Source organism: Archocentrus centrarchus, chromosome 1 (genome assembly GCF_007364275.1).
Source record: "Archocentrus centrarchus isolate MPI-CPG fArcCen1 chromosome 1, fArcCen1, whole genome shotgun sequence".
Classification (NCBI taxonomy): Eukaryota; Metazoa; Chordata; class Actinopteri; order Cichliformes; family Cichlidae; genus Archocentrus; species Archocentrus centrarchus.
The window spans coordinates 31237843-31257057 of record NC_044346.1 but is presented as its reverse complement, the minus strand read 5'-3'; the positions used below and the strand labels follow the sequence as shown (position 1 = coordinate 31257057).

The window sequence follows — 19215 nt, the reverse complement described above, 5'->3', positions numbered from 1 at the left end:
AAGCTCGTGGTTCTTTGGTGTTATGCTAATAACGTGTGTGAGTGTGAAATTTCCCCAGACAAAAGGTGGGGGGAAGGAAAGATGAGAGGAGAGGGGGAGGGACGATGCACAGAAACACAAGAGCGGAGCCTCGGTGGTAAAAATTGGACAACCCCGCGAGATTTTAGTGGGCGTGGACACCGAGGCCAGGGCTTCCTGCTCGGGTGAACACGTGGTTCCGTGTCTGCCTTCCTGCTCGTCTGTCAGTGTGTGAGAAGGTTTGCAGCCCTTCTCTCACTCCTCTCCCTTTCATCCTCCCATACAGCAGACAGCATACCTTCTCCTCTTCTTCCTCCGTCCCACCTCCACCTCATCCTCTTTTTCCTACCGCTACACTTTCCTTCTCCTTGCGACGGGACTGCCGACAGCCAGGCCGCGGTCACTTCAACGTGTATCAGCTCAGAGAGGGAGAAAGAGTGAGTGAGTGTGTGTATGTGTCTGTGTGTATATATGTGTCTGTGTGAAAGTGTGTGTGAGTGAGTGCGTGTGCGCGCACCCGCCGGCAAACGGTCCATCCGCGTTATCCCCCAGCCCCTCACCCCCTTCCCGCTATCCTGCCTCGTTGCTCGGTCATGACGCTGGAAGCGATCCGCTACCGGACCGGGTCTTTGCAGATCCTCAACCAGCTGCTGCTGCCACACCAGACCGTTTACGATGACATCCGCTCGGTACAGGACGCTTACGAGGCCATCAAGTCCATGAAGGTACGGGGTTCTTCTTCTCCCCTTTCTCCAACCCTTCTCCTTTCACCCACTCCTCCAGCCTGCCCTGCACGCCTGCTGCATGTGCGTTCATCCCCGTCATGCATGTGTTTTTTCCTTATGTGTCGGGTCTTTTGTGCTCTCACCGCTGCATACACGGATGCATGTGCTCGCCGCCGTCGGCCTGTATTTTTGTTTTCGGACGCACCTGCAGCATCCTTTTACCTACCTTAAAACCATCCTTTATTTATAGTTTTCATATCATGTGTAAGCGCGATAAAACTGGGTGTCTGCACTAACTGAGCCACCCAGCCATGAAATATGCCTCCCCTCCTCCTTTCTTTGGGAGAGATTATTGATGAATTATTAATAACCTTTGCCAGGGTTTTTTGTTCGCGTTTTTGGTTTTGTGCTGCACTCGGTGACACCTCCAGCTCCAGTTTCTCTCCACACCTGAATACCTGAAATACCTGAGTGTTCACATACATGCGATGCTCAAGTTCTGTAACAGTTGGAGCATTTTCAGGTGTTTTTGTTGTTGTTGTTGTAATTATTATTATTATTATTAGAGCTGAGCAGATACTCACCCTTTTGTCTTTCCAGTTACACACAAACTCAATTGCTGCTTGTTTGATCCTTTGTCTGTGTGTGTGTGTGTGTATGTCAGAGTGAAGGAATGTGCCATAAGCAGAGGGGTGATGTCATGTTAATAAAGTCTAATGGTAGGGAGTGAAATGACTCCAGACACTGAGATGAGATCATTTTAATCAAAGCTGTCGTGACAACTTTTGGCTCAGTGTTCATCCACTTCCAGCTCTGTGCTGGAAAAATATTCGTCATCCTCTTTAAAACTGATGATGGTGATGACTATCCTCTTCACTCTCCTCCAGGTGCGTGGAGCTCCGGCCATCGCCATCGTGGGCTGCCTCAGTTTGGCTGTGGAACTGCGGGCAGGCGCCGGGGGTGATGACCCTGTGACCTTCATCAGGGAGTCTCTGTGTCACCTGACTTCAGCAAGGCCCACTGCTGTCAACATGGGCCGTGCCGCCCGCGAGCTGATGGAGTTTGCTGAGAATGAGAGTATGGAGAAGAACTCTGAGCAGCTCAGAGAAAGGTAGACAATAGTTTATGTTTGTTATATATTTTGTTCTCCTAAGTGGAGTCACATTTAATTAACCAAACAGGAGACTGTAGGGAATGCCTTCTTGGGTCCCACATGTGCATTAATCTGGGATCTGTTTGACAGCCACCCTACACTGACCAAAAGCTTGGCCATGTTTCTTGACTTCTAATTTATTTAAAGGTTCGCCTTCATGGAGAAACTGATGGATCTCTGCTTTCTTTGTTTTTGTTCTCCTGTCACATGCATGCTGTTGATGCACACATTCCTGACTATAGTTTCATACTGTGGTTTTGGGCCAGAAAACGCAGAAATGTGCCAGTAAAGGCAGGGAAATTGAAGTGCACAACGGGGGTGTGACACAATGTTTATACGACGGTATATTACATTGTTTCTGTGGTGCCAGATATTGATGTTTCTATTAAGGTATGGAGGAGCTCTAAAGGAATTCCCCCTCCTTGTAGTAGAGCTTAGTGTTGTACCATTGGGCGGTGATCTCGGGTTGCTGGTGGTCAGAGTGATCCGCAACAGCTTTCCAATCAAGGTGATTTTTTTTATTTTTTTTTTTAAACGCATGTTTTCCAACAACATTATTATTCAGTTTATATTAAATTTCATCTCCTTCATTGTCAGCATCTCCACAAATGGCTGACACTTGTGATGTAACCACCTTCATGCAACACCTGCGCTATTTAAAATGAATGTGAGGAGCAGCTACACTGAAATGTGTGGAGGGTGTTTGTCTGTTGACTTTGTGTGTTTGATTTTTAAATTAGAACTTAATGTAGACACGTTTGCAGAGAATCTTGTTTATCTCATCTCCTGAACTTTTTATTTCTTATTTATTACAAAAACAGACTGAATAAACTACTTTAACTAACCAGGCCAATCTTCTCATTAGCTGTTCAGCTGATATCTATCCACTTATGGTCACTAATTACAGCAGGCTAAATTGTTCCTCGTTGTATCTGCACAGGGCTCTCACGCTGGTCTTTGTCTTCATGGCTTAAGTGGAAAATAAACTCCTCAGGGTTTCTCTTTTCCCAGCACCAGCAGCTCAGTTCTGTTTTTTTGGACCATGCTATTTGCATTATGGAGGGTGGATTAACAAGTGCATGTTAACCACAAGCACCAAAATGCAGTGAAGAAATAAGTAATTCCTATGTTTTGACTTTTTAAGGGTATTTTTAAAAATTTTTTTATTGTTTCTTAGATGATTGTCATGGATTGTGTTGCATAATCATTGGATTGTGGGCAACATATGGCGATAGTATCATGAGTTATGGTGCTTGTCTGCAGTGGTGATTGCCTTGCTCCCCAGCATTGGCTGCTTAATGGGCGATCAATTGGACAGTAGATGATTGACAGGTGTGCGCCATCTTCTACAGCCTTCTAAAGAAGTGCAAAAAACGAGCTGCACCTGATTGGACAAACCCTCAGGACCACCTCCAAACAGGACAGTCTGGCTGGTTGTCATGTTTGTGGCATTCCAAATGTGTGTTGCCCACAGGGAAGTGGCAGAGGGCCCTCTGGTAGACAAACTATGCAACAACAACGCTTATAACATGGTTGAAGGGTGTCTCTTCTTTACATATTAGCAAATAGCTAATATCAGCCCCACCAATATATCAGTACTGTCCAGTTATCAGTTGTTTGCTCTGTAAGAGTCACATTAGTATGAACTTTGTTCTGTTCATTGAAATCATTTTGGCTCTTTAGTTTTCCTTCTGAATGGTGTCTCCCATGTTAGCTGTTACTGTAACACTTCCTCATTCAACACCAGCTGCAGGTGTCTTGTTAGAAAAGTTGTGAAAGCTATCGGAATTCTTGTGAAGTGAAAATTGGAAAGCATCAATATCATATATTTTTGTAGCTTGTTGGTGTGAAAATTCTCAAGTGGTAATTTTTACAGGATTCACTTGCTAAACAATGCAGCTAAAGTCAAATACAGGGCTATAGTTTGGATTGATTGTATTTTCAGGCGATTGGAAAAGAACTTGAACATGTGTGAAAGACAGAGATGTTTGTTGGTGATGGAAAATGTTTGGTCCAGGGAGATGGTGTCTGTTGGGTTTAGGTGATGGAATATGTTTTGGTGGAAGTGAGTGATCTACTTTACAGCAGCCCTGGTCTCAAGGCAATGATTCACTTACATTTTATGCATAAAGCTACATAGAGTTTAGGTTTGTTTGTTTGTTTGTTTGAAAGATACGGGGGAAGACACGCGGACAAACTGGTGACAGGCCGGGACTCGGACCTGCGCCTTCCGCACCGCAATACGGCATATGCATGTGGTTGCCGGCTTCACCACTAAGCCACCCGGGCGCCTGAGCCAGACTTTTTTGTAATTTTTAAAACTGTCTCCAGGCCTTCTGAAGGTTCTTAAACATTGCTCTTGGGACATTGGCTGCTTTTTCCACTCATTTTCAGTCCAGTCATTGTACCTGAACATTGTTGTTTGTTTGTTAATATACTGAACACTGACCTGTGAATCATTCAAGCATAAAAGGCACCTAAGTTAAGGGATGAACTATCAAAGGATTTTAAATTTTATCTTTATGCACTTTGTTACTTGCAGCCTGTTGTAAAAACACATAATTTGTTCGCATTTCTTTAGTTGAATCTATGAAAAATGTCAACAGTAACAGTTTGACACTCATAAAATTGCATTTTCTCTCCAACAAGGTGATTCCCAAAGGGCTATTAGCCAAAAACTCAGTATGGTGTGCAAAATCAAGCAAAAACCTGACACAGGAGCAGAATGATGCATCTGGCCCTTCGGTTCATCCAGCTGCCCCATCATTGGAAGGGTGGCTGTCAAGAAGACCTTCTTAAGGAAGGGAAACTGGGAGAAAAGGCTGAAGTATGATAATTACAGAAGACTGACTGAAAATCAGTGGGAACAGGTCTTATGGAGTCATGAATCCAACTTTGACATTTTTGTTTCAAATCATCGTCAGTGTGTATGGAGGAGATCAGGACCGAGGTACAACAGTGAGTGTCTACAGCAATCTGTAAAACACTCGAGGTTCTGTCATGGTTTGGGGCTGCATTTCAACCAGTGGTGTTGGGGATCTTACTTCATTTTTTGTCATGACAATAATCCCAAACGTGCCAGCAATGCAGTAAAAACATAAACTGGAAAAACACAAACTGGACCACTATCAGTCATGGCTTGGCCTCCCCACAGAATATAAACTGCTTTTTTTTAGTTTTTACTCTCTGGACTTCCCCAGAGCCTGGTCTTCAACATTATTGAAGCAGTGTGGGATCATCTTGACAGAGAACAGAACAAAAGGCAGCCAACATCCAAAGAAGAGCTTTGAATGTCCTTCAAGATGCCTGGAGAACTATTCCTGAAGACTACTTAAAAGAAAGCTCAGCTAAGAGAGTTCAGGCTGTGTTGAATAATAAAGGTGGTCATAAAAATGTTGACATTTAAGTTCATTAGAATTGTACAAACTTTATTTATTGCCTTATATACTGTATATTTTCATGTGTGCTTGCACAGGTTTCAATAATTTGCCTCACCTATTTCCCATTTTCCTAGCAAAAAATAAGGAAGTGAGGGATGTGTCAAGACTTGCAGAGTACTGTACCTTCAGGAACTTTACTAAATTGAGTATGCTTTATCTGAGCATAGTTTGGGCTAAAGAGTAACACTGTAGTGGTGGTGTGAATGACCCAGCGGGAAACCACGGAGGATTTTTGTTTCTTTAAACTTGAGTTAAACCATGGTAGGAATCGAGTCTGTGCGGCAAGAATAATGTAGTAGTAATGGAGTAGTGGCACAGCTCTGGCAGAAAAAGAGAAGGAAAGACATCAGGAAAAAAATTATGTATGATAAAAGTAAAGAGAGAAAAATCATAAACAGAAACACAGAGCTGTATTGTTCCTGCAGATATGATGGACACATTGAGTCCACAGTGGCAGACATATCCTCTTCTCAATTCCCACCTCTTGTGGCCCCCCTCCTGCAGTGTAATTGCCTGGATCGAAGACATGCTGGAGCGTGACGTCAATGACAACAGGAAGATCGGTAACTATGGAGCCCAGCACATCCTTTCTGGCGTCCCCAGGGACTCTGTGACCATCCTCACACACTGCAACACCGGCTCACTGGCCACAGCTGGATACGGGACGGCGCTGGGTGAGACTGGAGCGCTGACTCTGAATGAGAAAAGGAGGTGGCTGTTGAAATATTTATAGCACTGTAACTGATATGAGTCTGTATGTGTAGGCGTGGTGAGAAGCCTCCACACGCTGGGCAGGCTGAAGCGTGTGTACTGCACAGAGACGAGGCCGTACAACCAAGGGTCCAGACTGACGGCGTATGAGGCTGTTGCAGAGGGAATCCCTGCCACGCTTATAACAGACAGCATGGCAGCCCTCACCATGAGGGAAATGGACATCACAGGTGTGTGTTTGTGTTCAGTCACATCTCTTTCACTTTATTCAAACTTGACTTTTTCTCTTAAGACTTCCTTTCTGCTGTTTTCTCCCTCAGCTGTGGTGGTGGGTGCAGATAGGGTGGTTGCTAACGGTGACACAGCCAACAAGGTTGGCACATACCAGCTGGCCATCGCCGCTAAGCACCATGGGATCCCTTTCTATGTGGCGGCACCCAGCACGTCGTGTGACTTGAGCCTGGAGAGCGGCAGGGACATCATCATCGAAGTGCGCCCCCCTGAGGAACTGACTTCTATAAACGGGGTCCCCATCGCTGCCCCAGGTATGATGTGAGGGACGTCTGTACAGAAAGAGCACTTAAATAACTGAGAGCTCAGTAGAGTATTAGCAGGGAGGGGAAAACGTCACAGTTAGAGAGCAGATGAGCTCGGCCCAGTTCCAATGTCAGCCCTAAGGCTCAAGCACCAAACATACTCGCAATTAATTTGGCATCACATGCATTGTAAGTTCCAGAGCTCACGTGTCCTGTACAGAGGCACTCTGTGGCCAGTAATGTGCACATGAAGTTATTTTGTCATCATTTTGTTTTATTTCTCCATGAGGTTTTCTTTCTTTAACTGTCTTTTGAGCTATTTATTTGTCTTTATTAGTCAGCGCCACTGTAGAGATAACAGAACAGTCGTTTTCACACATGCATTGAACTCTTCCAGACATCACCCACAGAGGTGTACGTGAGAACGCAAATGTCAGGCGCATTTAGGGGGGGACATTAACTGGTTTTTAACCTCCCAGTTCCCGAGTACAAAGTCTGTGTGATGTCAGATTGCGCTGCTGAACAAATTATGCAGCTACAAGTCCGGCACATTCACCGCTAGTGAGTGGGTGTCTACACGGGGAGCTCCTTTCACTTAACTCACATGCATCTGAAGCAGACTGTTTTCTGCTTTGTGCGGAAAGGACAATTTTCCACAGTTGCGCTAAATTTATGTGTGAAAATGGCCTGTGATTGGACAGTTATTGGTTGGAAATGTCCTGAAGCCAGTGGTGTCAGTAAACCTAAACATATTAATGCTATGGACTGTGGAGTACCAAAAGCAGCCCCACTGAACTGCATTGCTTACAAATGATGTGTTTAAAATTGGCCACAGCGAGATAGTCTGAGTCTGTCAGATCAGACATTGGAAGTGTATTTTAGGTGAGTTTGCGAGAGCTGAGTTGAGTCATTTAATCTCTATGTACCCAGTGACATCACAGTAATTAAACTCATTTAATGAGTACGCAGGCCCCCGGAGACGAGGATGTGTGCTTGCACATTAGTTTTTCCACTCTCCTTAACTTTCCTCACAGACCTTAATTATTATGAATTAACCTTGAGATAAGCTTTTTGTGTACTAGTGATCCATTAGTGATGCACTCGTTACATATTCCTTTACCACAGTAAACATTAGAGCAGTGTGAAGTGTAGTCCTGCTGCTGTTTGTGGGATTACACACCTGAGCCAGAAAGCAGGTTCAACAAACTCTGAGTCTTATAGTGAAGTATAAACCCTGAGGTGGGAGACACTGAATTTCCAGTTCCAGAAAGGCTCATCGGGGTTTGATCAAACAACTCTAAGTGTGTTCACCCTGAGGACAGCGCATGCGTGATTAGTGAAAGAAAGCAGTCATCAGTGGAGCTCCTATACCATTGTTCATCATGGCAACGGGTAAATAAAGGGCAGAGCCTCCATTTTAATCTATTGGATCAAGAAATATGAGCATGCATCAGTGTAGACCATGACGTTTATTTTAAAAACAGCAGGGCAGTCATTTTATTCAGCGTCCACTCAGTCATCATTTACCCACCTTCAGTTTTCCTTAACAGGGAAAAAAAAACTGGAATCCCAACAAAAATGTGCATTTTTAAAATTATTCAGCTTCCATCTTAACAGGTACAAAGTGCAGGTGACAGCATTTTGTAAGTAAAAGTGTTTTATTATGACTTACTTATACTTTTGTTATTGGTCATATCTAGTGAGACTGAGTCGGGTCATTTGCAGTGGGAAAGATGTAAAATGTAAATATTTTTTTAGGCATCTGTTTGCTCACCAGCATTTAATGACGGTATTTCAAAGTTTGAACATATTTCAACATGAAATGCTGCCAGAACAAATTCTCTCTCTGCAGCCTGTATTCAGAATCTCACTTTAGTCCAAACGTTGAATGTGAAAGCTGTTTAAGACTCTTTTTGTCTCAGAAATCGTCGCATCATCTCCAACATGATGCCAGTACGTGAGGCATTTTTCGATCAGTGCAACAAATTCACAGATTATAGTGTTTGTGTCTAAAGCTTCATACAGACTTGTTTCATTTAAACAGTGATTGCTACAGTGAAGTACAATAAGTGTTTCCAGTGTCGGGGAGCTGGCACTGGAGGACAACCTGACGGCTGTCTTCGTGAACAGAGTGTTAGAAAGGTGGAGGCTACAGATTAAATTGCGTGCTGTTAATAAATCCAAGATGCCCAGTGATCGCCATCACCGTCTTTACACTGATGAGACTGATTATAAAAGCGGTCATTTAAAATGCAAGAATTATCAAAAATAATGCCTAAATGGGATTTCAGTGTTTTTTAAAAATGTGAACTTGTGGAAAGTTTTTCACTCCAAAATGCACTTTGATAGCGACAGAGTGTCAGTCAGGTGTTTCTGTTTGCTGAAGAACACCTATCAGCAAGCAGGTTAAGTTCACAGAGCCTGTTACCATGGTAACTCAGAGTTGAAGCTGACCCTCTTTCTGGAGTTTCCTTCATCTCAGGGTTGGGAAACTCCGAATTTTCACCTTCCTAGGTGTGATTTTTTTTTTTTTTTTTTTTTTTAACTTTCTACTTTTTTTAAAGCTTAGATTAGTTCAGACTTTAGTGCTACTTGCACACAATAATCACTTAATAGGTCTTCATTCAAACTGTACTCAAGGACACGTTTGTTGTCATATTTGTTGTTTTTTGGGCACTTAGCATCGCTGCTCCTTTTAGTGAAATAAGACTAATTTGTGCTGTTTGAGAGCCTCCTTGACCTTTCACTGAATTTTAATTCTCAGTAGTTTGTGCAATGCAGCCAACTAAAACTTTATTGCACTTGCATTATAATAACCTGTGAATTGTGCTGGATTATGTTTTTTTTTTTTTTTAAACTGAACCACTCATTCCTGACTGTTTGCTGCAGGTATCGAAGTGTGGAACCCGGCATTCGACGTGACCCCCCACCAGCTCATTACAGGGGGCATCATCACAGAGCTGGGAGTCTTCCTCCCCTCTGAGCTCCAGGCGGCGCTCACCGGCCGCCTCACTGCCCTCTAGAGCCACTCGGCTCCTCCTGCTGGTCCGTGTGCACCACTGCACGTTTACGTCACACTAAAAGACACTTTCTCGTCATCACAGATCATGCACAGTTGTATTTTTAATTGAATTTTGTTCAGTACACAGTCACTGTTGCATTCGGTGGTGCACACAAAAGGAAAAAAAAAAATCTTCTGTTTCTCACTTTTTTCACATGCACAGCTACATGCGATCTCACCGCAGAGAGTCGAGCAGACACGTGTGCGGTCTCCCCTTTCTTTTAAATCCCTCTTCTGTCTTCTCCTTTCACCTCCAAAGCTTTCCATGTCATCTTTCATCATCTCTTTCCACCTCTCTCTCTTTCCAAATGGCTTCTGCACCAACGAAAAAAAGCTCAGCTGAACTCAAACCCAGAAATTCAATTTTGGCAAATAAACCTAAAGTCATGTTTTAGGGCTTCTCCAAAAAAGATAAACAGCTTAGAAAAAAAAGTATATGACTGATTCTTTAATTTCAAAGTAGTTGTGGTTTCTAAAATGCTGCTACCCACTTGTAAATATATATATCCTTGCTGGTAGTGTGTACATATGTAGAAACTAACCCCTGCTAGTAAAATGTGCCGCTTTTTCAGTCAAATAAGCGGTTATGTAAAAATACATTTCCCATCTGAAAATGTTATATTAACATTTAGTTTCTTTTGCTCAGTGTAGGAATTTTTTTGTAATAGACAATTTCAAATTTTTAGCTCATAGACTTCAAAAAGACATTAAAAAAGACGTTAATATGAAAAATGATATTCCTCACTTTTTAACCTGTGCGTCAAACAATTGAACAAGTGATCATGCTAGTCAGCTGAAGCCTTTAATATCACATGGCTGCTTTTATACCTCACTCCTTATTTGCATTTCTCTATTCCCAGTTATACTGTATCATACCACACATGTACTCTCATAATAGACTTGTATAAACCGATCAGCCACAACATTAAAACCACCTGCAGAAATGGGTCCTCCTCAGATTGGTCTTGTTCCCACGCATCCCGCGGCTGCTCTATCACACTGGGATCTGGGGAGTTTGGAGGCTGGTCAGCACTTTGGGCTCCTTATCAGTGCAGCATTTGTGGGGCCCATTGTTCTGCTGGGGGAGGCCACTGCCATTGGGGAGTGCCATTGCCATAGCTGATACAGATCAACCTTCTCTGTAAGGAAGAAATATACAAAATAAAAAAACTGGAGTTAAGGGGTTGCTGTTAAAGGAGTAGTTTCCCCCAAAATGAACGTTTGGTTATTAGCTCGTGCACATCAGTCAAATAATTTGTAAAGTCAGTTTTCCTGCGTAGAAATAAATCTCTCATACTCTTTTTTTTGGCACCCCCAAAATGTTGTGTTCAGCTACATCAGCCTCAACATAAGAAAAGCTTAAATATTGGACTTTAAAGCTGCAAAAAACATTATTTTTTACTTTATTTTCCACTTCCTTCTCTGTATCACACAGCAGACGGACATAGTTGAAGAGAGTAGAAGAGAGAGATATTTACTTGGATTTGACTCTAAACTTATGGTTGGGGTGCTCTGTGACCACAGAGTGCATCATAAGAAACTGCTTTGCTCGCATATCTGCCTTGATGGCTTTTTAACATTAGGTTAAGCAGCCTATTGATTATATTCCAAAATATGAGCGCAGTGTCCTCTGTTCAGTTCTTTGTTACGTGTCATACCCCCCTCCCCCCCTCTCTCTACCTTTATGTCAAGCTGCTCTTAACTGCCAAATAAATACCAAAATACTTTCTTAATATCTCTCTTACGGTGATGCTTTGTGTGATGTTAGTTTGTTTTGCCACTAAAGTGTGAAAAATAAATCGATGCAGTTTTAAAGACCTCCAGTATTGACATCATGCTGGTGTTTGAAAGTACTGGATACCCAATCCTTAGTCTGAGATCTCAGAGTTAACCTTTAGATGAACGAGTTTAGCCATGCAAATTTGAGAGAGAATCCCAAACCTAATGTGGGGGGGTGAGCAGGAGCTGACTTTGTCTCTTTTTTGTGAGGGTGTGAACTACTCCTTTATGATAGAGGGGATCTTCTGTGTCACGTACAGTTAGGCCACCTCCAAAGAGAATGTAATATTTAAGCCGGATAAACGTCGTTTTAGTTTGGGGCCAGACATCGGACACTCAGCCACTTCTTGCCTTTGCGCTCACCTTCGAATGTGTTTTGACTGTTTGGACTAATCCCTCCTCACAAATGGAAAGCTGTTTTACAAAGATCGACTTCCAGACCTTCACATGACTCCATGAAATCTGTACCGTGAGCATTTGAAAGCAGGTTTATGTCAAGAAGTACACAGAATTTCCCCGTAGTTATTGTTTGCCATTTCTGGCCCCTGAATTTCTCTTATCTATCCTGGTGAAAGAACAGGACTATAAAGAAAAACAAATCTCATAATACTACAAAAAAAACAGACTCTTCTAGTGCTGAAACTATTTGTACAGGAAAAGAATGAATATCTTGACAATATACCAGTTGTTTAAAGGGAACATATTATGCTTATTTCCAGATCCATATTTTTATTCTTGGGCTCTAGTAGAGTAGCTTTGCATGATTCACAAGTTCAAGATAGTTCTTGTTTATCCTACTTATCCGTAAGTTCATCCACTGTCTGAAACAACCCATTTTAGTTCCTCTCCATGGAAGACCACCCTTCCTTTTAAGCAGTCCCTTTATGAGCATCCACTATTGTAACAGTATATGTATATTTATAACAGAAACTAAGTTACTTTCACGCAAAATGCTAGTTGAAAATTTGCAACCAATATTTGGACTGTTGGACTTCAAGTTATTCACCAAATGACTAACTGATAAATCTGGGAATAATAAGCAGTGGACTGATGCAAGCCTGTGTTTGAGGTCTTGTATCACAGGGTTTGTGTGTGACTGGAATGCACTGAATTTTTGTCACCTGGCCAGTGCATTTGTTACAGTGCATTTGTTGTTGCAAGGGGCTTCAGAGAAACTTTCCAGACATCTCTTATCTGTATGGTGACACACTTAATCATTGTACCGAATGTCACCAGGTCCGCACTGTTTGCCGCCTTACAGGTGCAGTCTCATTGTAGCTCACGGATGTAAGACAGCACCCCCCCTCACTCTGTCCTTCGGCCTAGTTCATATCATGTTGCCAGAGTGCTTAACGGCTGAGGTCGGCACTATTTTTTTTTTGTGGTTATTAGGCAAAAAAAAAAAATCCTTTTAATGACCTTTCAGCATATTGTAATTCAAGTACTCTCAGAGGAAGCTCTGTTTTCAGGCTTTAGTAGTCTATGACTTTGGCCGATCACAGGTCATTTCAGAGAGAAGCTCCATATTGGCAGTATGCAGATCCTTTAGATTGTAAAAAGTTGGATTCGGTGGCAGAAATTCCTTCAGGAAAATATACCTTTCTCACTGCCTGCACTCTACTGCATTCTGTTGTTTCTTGTATTGCCTGAGCCTCGGCCATTGCAATTGAAGGCAACTTCTGTTACATTAAAAACCAAACAAAGTGGATGGCATGTTGAAATCTTGGATTGGCCTAGTGGCGGTTGCTTCTGGTTGAGTACACTGCACGTCTCATCACAGTAACTTAGGACAGAGAGAGAAGTGTCAGGGGCTGTATTTTTTTTTAAAATTCAGGCATGTTTTATGCCTTTTGTTCTGCCTTGTGCAGAAAGGACAAACCTTAGTAAAGACATACCCCGAAGAAACTCCTGGGACAGCTTTTTGATTTGCTATTATGCTTGCTGTCAGGAAATCCTATCACATTACTATATACAGTGTGTCCACCCTTTTGTGAGTGAGTGGATTTACCTGCACACTGGTATACTGGTGAAATGTGTGCATATAAACATGTATAAAACCTGATTGTACTCCCACGTGTGTCAGTCAGTATCAGCAGAGTGTAGATGGCTGGAAACTGCTGAGGTAGCTCAGCTGATGCATAAACGAGCATCCTGAGTTTTAAACAGAAACTCGATACTTTAATTATACGGGGTTATGACTAACATCCCATCTGGAAAAGGTTGAAAGGCAATGCTCCAGACCAGGGTGCTAATGTGTATGTAAATGCATTTACTGACTCAATTACAGAGATGTCGGAGGTCTGGCCACAGGCAACACCACCTCCCACACAGACTGCCCACTACACAGCTTCACTTTTCTACTTTACAGGACCACAGGGAGGTTCTGAGAAAAGCATCTATTGTCTATAACCTAAAAAAAAAAAAAATGCTGTAATGTAAGCTCACTTCTTCACTTTCTTCCTCATCAATCACCTCTCTCACCCATCAAACCTCAACTCACGAAGATGCTGGTAGGTCACACGCAAGCGTAAAAAAAAAAAAAAAAAAAAAAAAGACACTTGTGTATTTACATTTACTTAACTTTGTTTTGTATAGTTGAAGAGTTCACGCTTTTTTGGAGGGGCAATTTTAGACAATTTTCCTGACATATGTAGCAATTTTGTGGCCGTTAGATGCGCCGCCTGTTATTTCTTTTTAAGAGGTACGAGATTTTTGTTTGTCTGTACATTATGATTATAACTGTTCTGCTGTGGTTTGTTGGTTTAAATTCATGATTTCATTGTGATTCCTAGTGACTAGGCCATTAGAGCACCACACTGGGGAGGCCTCCTCAACCATACGCACTACCTCTCCGTCTGCCTGCACGGACTCGAACACTGAAATGCATGAACACAAGCACTTAATGCGCCAGGCTGCAGCAGAGCAGGTTGACAAGATTGACGAAAAGAAATATGGAAAAAAGAAAATCTCACTCATGTTTGTATCTTGAACCCAAAGTGACAAATAATTTGTGGCGGTGCTTTTAGTTTGCCAAAGTAGCCTAGATTCAGGCTCGTCTGTTATTTTAGGTTGCAGTTGAATTACAATACCATGCAAAAGTCTTGAGCCGCCCCTCTTTTCTTTCCATTTTGCTTCCAAGGAGCCAGACTTTCCGTGTGTGTGTTTGTTTTTGTTTTGTTTTTTAAGTGGCCTTGAACAGTAGTTCTTCAGGCTTTCTGAAGGTCTTTCAAAGTTTTTCTTGAGATATTGGCTGTTTTTTTTTTAATTATTATTATTGCATTTTCAGTCCAGTCCTTATACCTGACTTCTAAATCATTCAAAAAAGCCACCTAACTCAAGGGATGAAACAGTGCTGTCTATACATAACAAACTTAGCAAAAAAAACAAACAAAAAAAACCAATTTTAAAATTTGTCTAAACTATCTGCAATAGTATCTGAAAGTTGTCCTAAAAAAAGTAGGATAAAATCCAGCAAAGTTGAAACAGGACCTGAGAGATGCTTAGATATACTCAGTTGATCTACTGTTTACCAAAGCATCAGAAATGGTCTCAGTGGAAGGGTGACTGTCGATAAGCCTTTCTTAAGGAAGAGAAACAGGGAGAAAACATTGAGGTATTCCAAGAACTGGACTGAAAATCAGTGGCAGCAGGTCTTAATTAGTGAGTAGGTCAGGAGAGAAGTACAACACTGAGTGTCTACAGCCATCTGTAAAACATGGTTGGAGGCTCTGTTGGTTTAGGGCTGCATTTCAGCCAGTGGTGGGGATTTTGCATGTCCTTCAAGAAGCCTGGAGAACTATTCCTGAAGACTGCTTAAAGAAATTATAAGAAAGCTCGGCTAAGAGAGTTCAGGCTGAATAATAAAGGTGGTCATACCAAATATTCACTTTTAAGCTTGTTAGAATTGTACAAACTCTGTTTTTGCCTTATGTCCTGTATTTCCATTTCTATTTGCATGTTTCAATAAACTGATGCACTTATTTTCCCATTTCCTAGCAACATATAAAGGAATGAGGGGGTGACTTGAGACTTTAGCACAGTACTGTAGCTTCTACATTATTGTTTTCATGCTTTTAAAGCAGCAGCAATATAGTACTGTATTTAAAAAAGATATCACACAGTCCTCTCCTTGCAAAAAGGCCAGAATGTGGATAATGATGATGCGCCAAAATTCAGCGCCGCCTGTCTCGTAGTTTCCACTTTGATTTGATTCATCAGAGCAGGTGTTTATGAAACGATTGGCGTGGCCTGCATTTACCATGGAAGGAGTGTTGTTCAGATGGCCTCTTTAAGTGCAAGTATGTTATTGTTGTTATTGATAATCACTCGATCTGGGTTTGATTTTGTAATGTGGAAATAGTTCTGAACTGGATTTTTTTAAATATATTTACGTATATGAATATAATGCTGTAAAGTGCAGTCATGAATTAAGAGATTTCTCTTTCACATCAATAAAGTAAAAATTAAAACCACAGCAAAATGTCTGTCTGTCTTAAAAATAAGTGCATTCCATTGAAACTGGTTGGTTTAGTTGAAGAGTGCCACAAGGATAATTTACCTTTTTGTCAGTCATTGAGCAAAATTATGAATAGATGTAATATGTTACCAAAAAAGTAACTTACACCTTCGACCTCAGAAGCAGTGATCAGTAGGAAACTGTCACCTCCCAACAAGGTTTTGAACATCCAGGTCGACTGTGTGGGTTTGATTTCTCTCTCCAGAGCATTTCATACTAGAATACTTGGTCTTTGTTGTATTTGCTGTCATCTTTTTTTGGACAAAAGAGGCCCTTTTGTTAGCAAGCAGATCAAATTTGTACAGGCTCTGTCTGCTTGTAAACTTTGACACCAGTGCCTGCAGGTTTTTTTCTGCAGATTGTTTTGTGAAATTTGGGGGGGTTGGGGAAGGTTTCATTTATTTATTTGTTTTTGCTTTAAATGGTCATTTCTTGGGCTAAATTTGCTGGGATGACCAGTCCTGGAGGGGCAGGAGTTAACACTGTCACCTCAGAGCAAGAAGCCTCCATGTTCAAACTCTGGTTTTCCTTCAGGTGCTTTGGTTTCCTCAAACAGTCCAAAGACATGTGAAATCTGTAAGTAAGTGGGCCTGTACAAAGGATAGCAAACCTAAGTACACAAGCAAAACCACTAAGGAGTGACCCTAAAAGAAGAAACGGTAGGTTGTGGAATGGCTTAAATAAAGTAACTGAATGGCCACAAATTTCTAACAGCTGAATTAAAACATTCTTAGAGTTTACAATGAAAATATTACATCATAACATTAAAAAAACAAAAAAAATCCAGCTGAATCAAGATTTAAATTGGTCTACAGCTTTATCACTGCCAGTAGTCTGATATATACCTCTCAGGACAGCACAGACTCCCTCCAGTCATTCACAAGACACTAAAGCATCAGCTAAATAAATTTTAAATTGGACAAGTTAGGTTTGGGCTGCTAGGTTTGTGGAAATGATTGTGTGATATAAATACAGGGCCTAAGTTCACTTTTTTCCAAGACTGTATGCAACAGTTTGACACTGATAAAACCAGCAGGTGGCGGTAATGACAGAAAGCGGGATGTAAAGCATCTTTTCATGCGAAGAAGTGGAAGAAGAAGAAGAAGCAAAAATGGCTCAGGGTACGCAGAAGTTTAAAGCTCAGCGTCCGGGATCCTCCAAAAAACCCCAGCAGAACAAACAGAAAGGACCGAAGAAAGGCGGTATGGCTCTGAGTTCTTACTCTTATCCAGTCAGTGATTAAAAGAAAAAACAAAATCACGTGTGAAGTATTTTTAGTCAGCAGCTCCACCACGTGACCTCCCTGCAAACAGCTGAGCACGCTGTCTCAGATTATTTACCTCAAACATGTGGAGACGGCACTGAAACCAGTAACCCACCAAAGTCTGTTAGAAGAAAACAGAAAAGGTTAATTAGCTTCACATTTCAGTAAACAGGCTAGTTTTTAAACTCAGATGTGTTTTTGACATTTCCTCTGGAAACCTCTTCATGCTTAGCATTAGTTTGACAACACATCTAATAATACATTGAAATGCACTTACTCAGGTAAGATTCTTGTAAGAAAAACACATGCTTAATAATTGTACCTTTAAGTAAACTCCTCCTTGCAGTCATTTTAAACCGCATCTGAGCGGCTATTCATTCATTGGTTCTAGATGGCATCTCCAGTCAGCTTTGATTTAAAAAAAAAAAATAATAATAATAATAAAATTTGAGTTCAGGACTCTTTGAGTGCCGTGTGTCTCTTGTAATGTCTCCGCATTGGCTCAGAGTAAAGCGGTCTCATAATTATGATCAAGTCACAGTAAAACAGAAACCTTGTGATTTTTTTTTTTTTAATAAATTTGTAAAATATGGTCTCACTTAGTAAAAAATGAAGCTAAAACCAGGTATGCCATAAGCTTGCCGACCCTTTGATTGACAACATAGCAGTATTTCTCTGTTTCTCATATAGGTCTCTCATCTGTCACATCTGGTTTCAAAAGATGGTGATGACAAAGAGTCAGCTCAAGGCTTCACAAAGTTTATTAATCAGTGGGTGATGGCATGGTGGCTATGTCCATCTTTTCTGTACACACTGTGGTTTTTGCAGGATGGAACAAATAGCACTTCAGCCCCATCTGATGGCCAAACCTTGAGGGTAATGGCAAATGGAAAGTTGACTGTGGTGCTTTCTTTTGTAAAGGGAGGATCATCGCGCCAAAGAAGGCTCAAGTGGTTCAGCAGCAGAAGCTGAAGAAGGTGAGGACATGTTCACCAGAAAATGACAGTAAATCAGAGGAATTTAACAGTGAGTACAGGTCTGAGCTTGAGTCACCTTTAACTGATCTTCAACTACTCTGCTGCTCCCTGAAGGGTCTTGAGGTCGCCATCAGGAACAAGATTGAGCAGGAGGTGACCCAGAAGGCCAGCTCCTCCCTCCACAAGCCGCTGAGTGTGGTTAAAGGTCCTGAGAGTAAAGGAAACTCCGGAGCAGCCCGTCCTGGAACCAGCTCCAAATAAGACCAGCTCCCTACACACCGAAGTCTTGTGGTTTTATATTACAAATGGACTCAAATCAAGTTTTAATGAGTTACAGTTAATATAAAATGTCATTTTTGACTCCTAGTTGACTTCAGTATTTTTTTTTAGAAGTTAATCAAAAGCATATTTGGTGATTATGCTCACTGGACCATGGAGGTTACATCACAGGATTATATCATTTCCTACAAAGATAGAATCAGAATAGACAAAGGAAACCACGTTTTGATATTGTTTCAGATCATTGTATAGCTGTCACTGTACAGAAAATAGATGTATAAATGGGCTTGATTTGTTTAAAGTTCTGTAAGTCTTTTGTCAGGTTGCTTCATAAAACTAAAGATGATCAGTTCACTGTTTGATTTCCAATCTGTTGTAAGAATGGTTACACATAGGGCGCATGCTCTAAGAACACCAGGTGATTACATATCACCTCGCTGGCAGAAGGAGTAACGAGCTTTCTTTTTTTCTTTTTTTTAAACCGAAGTAAAAAATGTGAACATTTTGTGTGAACCAGCGTTTCCTGAATATCACTCGTTTGAGGGTTCAGTGAAAAATATTTTGGAAGAGAACATTCAGAGCTATGCCCCACATAGAAGAGCCCTACCTGGGTTCAAACCCAGAAACTTTTTGCTGTGAGGCAACGATGGTACCCACCAAACCATCATGCTGCACAATAATTAGCAATGATACTTGGAGAGGCACCGACAAAAAGACAGGAGGCTGAGCTGGAGGTGGCGGAGCTGAAGATGCTAA

The 19215-nt window shown here is 41.6% G+C and overlaps 2 protein-coding genes across 3 annotated transcripts; both read left to right on the top strand.

The window, feature by feature from the left end:
- The first annotated feature begins 203 nt into the window (after window positions 1–203).
- On the top strand, window positions 204–9957 carry mri1 (methylthioribose-1-phosphate isomerase 1). 2 transcript variants are annotated; one of them, XM_030730423.1, is made up of 7 exons: window positions 204–743; window positions 1631–1854; window positions 5841–5875; window positions 5918–6010; window positions 6101–6277; window positions 6368–6592; window positions 9473–9957. In XM_030730423.1, the coding sequence occupies exons 1-7, from the start codon at window positions 612–614 to the stop codon at window positions 9604–9606; spliced, it is 1020 nt and encodes a 339-aa protein (XP_030586283.1). In that variant the 5' UTR covers window positions 204–611; the 3' UTR covers window positions 9607–9957. The 2 variants fall into 2 exon arrangements, with proteins under 2 accessions (XP_030586283.1, XP_030586275.1); XM_030730415.1 differs by having other exon boundaries at window positions 5841–6010.
- Window positions 9958–17014: 7057 nt separating this feature from the next.
- On the top strand, window positions 17015–18813 carry c1h19orf53 (chromosome 1 C19orf53 homolog). The gene is made up of 3 exons (XM_030732293.1): window positions 17015–17141; window positions 18125–18180; window positions 18295–18813. The coding sequence occupies exons 1-3, from the start codon at window positions 17051–17053 to the stop codon at window positions 18439–18441; spliced, it is 294 nt and encodes a 97-aa protein (XP_030588153.1). The 5' UTR covers window positions 17015–17050; the 3' UTR covers window positions 18442–18813.
- Window positions 18814–19215: the final 402 nt, after the last annotated feature.

Excerpts from the sequence above, each read along its gene's own strand:
- mri1 (XM_030730415.1), top strand. The coding sequence starts at position 612 with ATGACGCTGGAAGCGATCCGCTACCGGACCGGGTCTTTGCAGATCCTC. Across the intron at positions 744-1,630 it reads AGGCCATCAAGTCCATGAAG|GTGCGTGGAGCTCCGGCCAT; the intron begins GTACGGGGTTCT and ends ACTCTCCTCCAG. Across the intron at positions 6,011-6,100 it reads TGGATACGGGACGGCGCTGG|GCGTGGTGAGAAGCCTCCAC; the intron begins GTGAGACTGGAG and ends CTGTATGTGTAG.
- c1h19orf53 (XM_030732293.1), top strand. The coding sequence starts at position 17,051 with ATGGCTCAGGGTACGCAGAAGTTTAAAGCTCAGCGTCCGGGATCCTCC. Across the intron at positions 17,142-18,124 it reads GAAAGGACCGAAGAAAGGCG|GGAGGATCATCGCGCCAAAG; the intron begins GTATGGCTCTGA and ends TCTTTTGTAAAG. Across the intron at positions 18,181-18,294 it reads AGCAGCAGAAGCTGAAGAAG|GGTCTTGAGGTCGCCATCAG; the intron begins GTGAGGACATGT and ends TGCTCCCTGAAG.